The sequence below is a fragment of the Histoplasma capsulatum genome, genomic scaffold (genome assembly GCF_000149585.1).
Source record: "Histoplasma capsulatum NAm1 scaffold_8 genomic scaffold, whole genome shotgun sequence".
Classification (NCBI taxonomy): domain Eukaryota; kingdom Fungi; phylum Ascomycota; class Eurotiomycetes; order Onygenales; family Ajellomycetaceae; genus Histoplasma; species Histoplasma mississippiense.
This window is the reverse complement of record NW_001813975.1, coordinates 233,792-237,867: the sequence shown is the minus strand read 5'-3', so window position 1 is coordinate 237,867 and position 4,076 is coordinate 233,792. Positions and strand designations below refer to the sequence as shown.

Below are 4,076 nucleotides of genomic sequence, written 5' to 3'. Positions count from 1 at the left end.
TCAAAGGCGAAGTCCCTGGAAGCCCGCGACCGAAGAACACGTTAACGTCGGCATGAGACTTAGGTTGGGCTGGGTTTCGTTCTCGCGAGAAATTCCGTCAAGTTCAATGTTTTCAATGATTGACGGCATTTGGGTATGTGGAAGAATTTGTCCACTGGGGGAGGCTATCGGCTGAATTGCGTGGTCCGTGTGGATCATTGACTGAAACGACAGAGTGTGTTGAAAATTGGGGGTTATAGGAGACAATGAGATGGTATGAAAAGTCCGGTTTAATTCTTGATTGGGTCTAGGAGGAAGGGGTTTGCTGGTCTTCTTAAATTTTCTTCTCCTAGACCCTGACACAGTCGAGTGTCCCGTACTATGGAGTGATCGTCCATTTTGTAGGTCAAACATTTCCGTCAGGGCTGAACCAAATGTTTCTTTTGCCTGTTGCTCCAACGCGTGTTTATACCCTCTGCGAACAACTTGCCCCTGATGTAACACGTACATGAAGTCTTGATCGTTTATCTGGGACATATCATGTGTAATTACAATAGTTGTTTTACCTTTTCGCCAGACTCGAATGGCATCCATCACAGAAAATCGGCTGGTGAAATCCAACGCGCTTGTGGATTCGTCGAGGATCAGAATAGGGGTATCTCTCAATCTTGCACGAGCAATCGCAACTCTTTGGCGTTGGCCGCCACTGAATGCACTCCCGCCAGCGCCCACCATCGTATCCAGGCCATCTGGCAGATTGCGGACCGTTTCGTCGAGGCAGGCGAACCGAAGACAATTGAGAATTTTGTCTTCGGTGATACTATGATAGTCTCTTGAACCAAAAGCGATGTTTGTAAACACTGTCTCGTTAAAGAGAAAGCTCTGTTGCTGTACTAGAGTGATGTTATTCCGGATCCAGTAAATATTCAAGTTTTCAAGCGGGGTGCCGTCAATGAAGATAGCTCCACTTGTGGGTGTATAGAATCGCATGAGGAGATTAGAAAGCGTGCTTTTCCCCGAACCACTTCTCCCGACAACAAACGTCACATCGCCCGCCGGGAAAAAGAACGATGAATCCTTTAATACGTAGCAATCAGGACGAGATGGATAAGAGAAAGTAACCTATGAATGTGACGAGAGATTAGCCTTTACGTTTGACTTGGAAGTTAAACATTTTGATATCAATTGCTCACATTTTTGACGCGTATATCCCCTTCACAAAACGTGGGGGATAGTTTCTGGGCTGTATTATCCGTTTCGTCGCAATAGTTTGTTTTTTTCTTTATGAGTTGTTGTAACGCAGAACTTGAGGCACGCCCTTTTTCAAGCACAATAATGTGAGGCAACACATCTTCAATTGCATGTGTAGATAAGAGGCATGCCCAGAAGGCTGTCACAACGTCTCCGGGATTCAACTGGCCTGCTTCAACGAGAGAGATACCGTACCAGAAACCCTGTACGAACATTCCAAATATCATCAGTCTCACGCAGCCAATTTGGAGTGCTTGGCCGAGCGCCTCGTTTCTATACCAGCGCGTCGCGGCCAAGATGCCTAGGGAATATTGTTGGGCTTCGAAGTTTTGACCATTGAAATACTTAACCGCATCGATGCAGGAGAAGCTGCTGCTGACCAATTTTGATGTGCGTGTCAATTCAGCTTCATAGGCTTGTATGCTCGGTTGAATTTTCCTCGAAATAACAACCACTACTATCGCGCAGATAGGTACGGAGGCCAACGAAACCAGGGTCAGCTTCCAGGAGGTGTAAAGGGCCAAAATCAGCGCAGTGACAAACGTAACTACCCTCTGTAAAACACAACCTAGTGGCTGTGACGTCGCCAATTGAAGATCTCGGATCTGTCTGGCTTGCACATGAGCGGGCTGAATGTGGTGAGGATCAGGACATCTTTACTTACGTTTGGAGACGCGGTAAAAGAGCTAAAACTCCGTCCTGTTTCATTTCAAACCAAGATATGTCCTTCTTGAGCAACTCCACGAAGGATTTCTCTCGCGCGTTTTTTGCTTGGAGCTCTCCAAAAGCCATCCAGAATGTAAAGTGACCGGCTTGTAGCAGCAAAATGATAATTCCGAGACCCAATAAATACACACAATGAGCAGATATGGTATGTATCAATTGATCTGAGGTTAGAGAGCCCTCCCCGAATCCTGAAAAGGCTCCAAATATCTTCCCAAGCAGCACAGCCAACATTGGAACAAGGACACCGGCCCCTATAGTGAACAGAGATCCGAAAATGAGAGAAACAGCATGTTTTCTTGAGGTGAAAAAGAATAATGATGCCCAACTTGCATTTCGTGTAGGCATACTGGTCGACATAGAGTTGGGGGAATTCTCAGCAAGCTCCATGCTTCCCTACGATGTAGTGACAGAGTTCAACGAGAGAACCGAAGGGTACGAAACTGAGAGACACGGGAAAGGAATTACAGACAGCTTCGTTGTTATCTCCCAGACCAAGGGGGTGAAGGAAAAAGAAGACAAGGGCATGGTGGGGGATGGGACCGCATCTCATCCCCCAATTGCCAAATGCGTCCCACCATCTCCCGAAGACGGCATTTGGCAAAGAAATAGTCTGATAAAGTGAATATCATAGCGAATAATGAGGTAAAGGAAGAATAGTTAGCTAGAATGATATGAGGTAATATATCGTGCGTTTTAGTTAATTTGCGGGGATTTCTTAGTATTGTTCTTCTCATCAATGGATCTAAGCCACGAGATTGGGTTTCTGGACAACCACATAATACTAGTAGTAGTCATTAGATATTTTAAAGTATTATACGTTAAGAGCGAGTGTGTTCCATTCCGGAAGTTGGCAGAGAGGCCGCTATATAAAGGGAGATTCACCTGTAATCGTCAAAGAAACCAGCGTCAGAGGGTTTTGTTGATGTTTGCTGGACTTCTGTTGGAGATGTTTTTGGTGAGTTTCAGTCCGCCGCCGGGCGCCAATACCACGTGGCCCACCTATCGACAAAAGCGCTAACCAACCAACCTCAACCTCCATCATCAAGCAAATTTTACACGAATTGACTCTAAAAGTACATAAATAGCTGTACTAATAACTCAGTTAGTTAAATAACTAGTTTACTTCATTCATTTGATCCTTAACTAGTTAGATAGATGATAAATTAAGTAACGTACTTCACCACTTGCTCGGCCACTTTGTACTGTGCCACGCCGCTAATTTAGGGCCTGTTCGGTGACCCCGTTCAGGGCCGTATAAGTCCGTACAATGCCAGCTATATACGGGACTCTGCGCCACTGTAAACCGTTGCAGGGGCTTATCCGTACGGATTTGACCTGGTGTTCGGTGGATTTCATGTACTCCGTACAACAGTGTATATAATATGCCAAGATTGCCAAGATAGCCACAAAACCCATATACTGTACGGAGTAGCTTGACAGCATGATAATAAGTCAACAGTGTATGTATTTAGTGCAAAAATTGGAAAATCTAAAATTGATAAGGTTAGATTGAGTCTGTATACTGTAGAACGACTGGTGAGAAGGTCCCTGATCTGTTCAGATCCCGTTCATCATCATCCTTTCTATCATAACACTGATTAAATAATTAGTCACTCTTTTAAACAAGCTAATCTCAAATTGGTAATAAGCTAACCCAAATAAGTCTTTGATCCTGTGATGTGCAATTATCCTGCGAAGCGTCTGAGAAAAAAAAGTTCCAGTTTGTTAGCAACACGGGAACGATTTGCTCTATACCTTAGGTATGGGTGAGAATACCAAACCAACTCCATCTATTCAGCATCTCTGTACCACCTTGGGACCTAGGAAAATCAATGTTCTTGCGATGGTATCAATTTTTATTTTCATATTCCCATTTCTTAGATATGAAGTATCACCTCAAAGTCAACCCATTTTTTTTTTTGAACACAGGAACAATCTGCTATTTACTTGATTTCAATCAGAAAAAAAGTGATCATTTTCAACAAGATACATCTATATTAAATATTGATTTTTTTAATATAAAAATTATATATTTATATTCTTCTTCTCTTTAGCTACAAGCTAAGGTGGTTCACAAATATCAAATATGTATGATGATTGTGTAATTGAAAGTCAAAGTT

General features: G+C 43.3%; 1 protein-coding gene across 1 annotated transcript; it reads right to left on the bottom strand.

Moving 5' to 3' along the window:
- Window positions 1–269: 269 nt before the first annotated feature.
- HCAG_07067 (hypothetical protein) lies at window positions 270–2,187 on the bottom strand (the record flags this gene model as incomplete). Its single annotated transcript, XM_001537595.1, has 5 exons — window positions 270–358; window positions 546–1,101; window positions 1,173–1,433; window positions 1,467–1,605; window positions 1,895–2,187. 5 exons carry the CDS (start codon window positions 2,185–2,187, stop codon window positions 270–272), a joined length of 1,338 nt encoding a protein of 445 aa, XP_001537645.1.
- Between the last annotated feature and the right edge of the window lie 1,889 nt (window positions 2,188–4,076).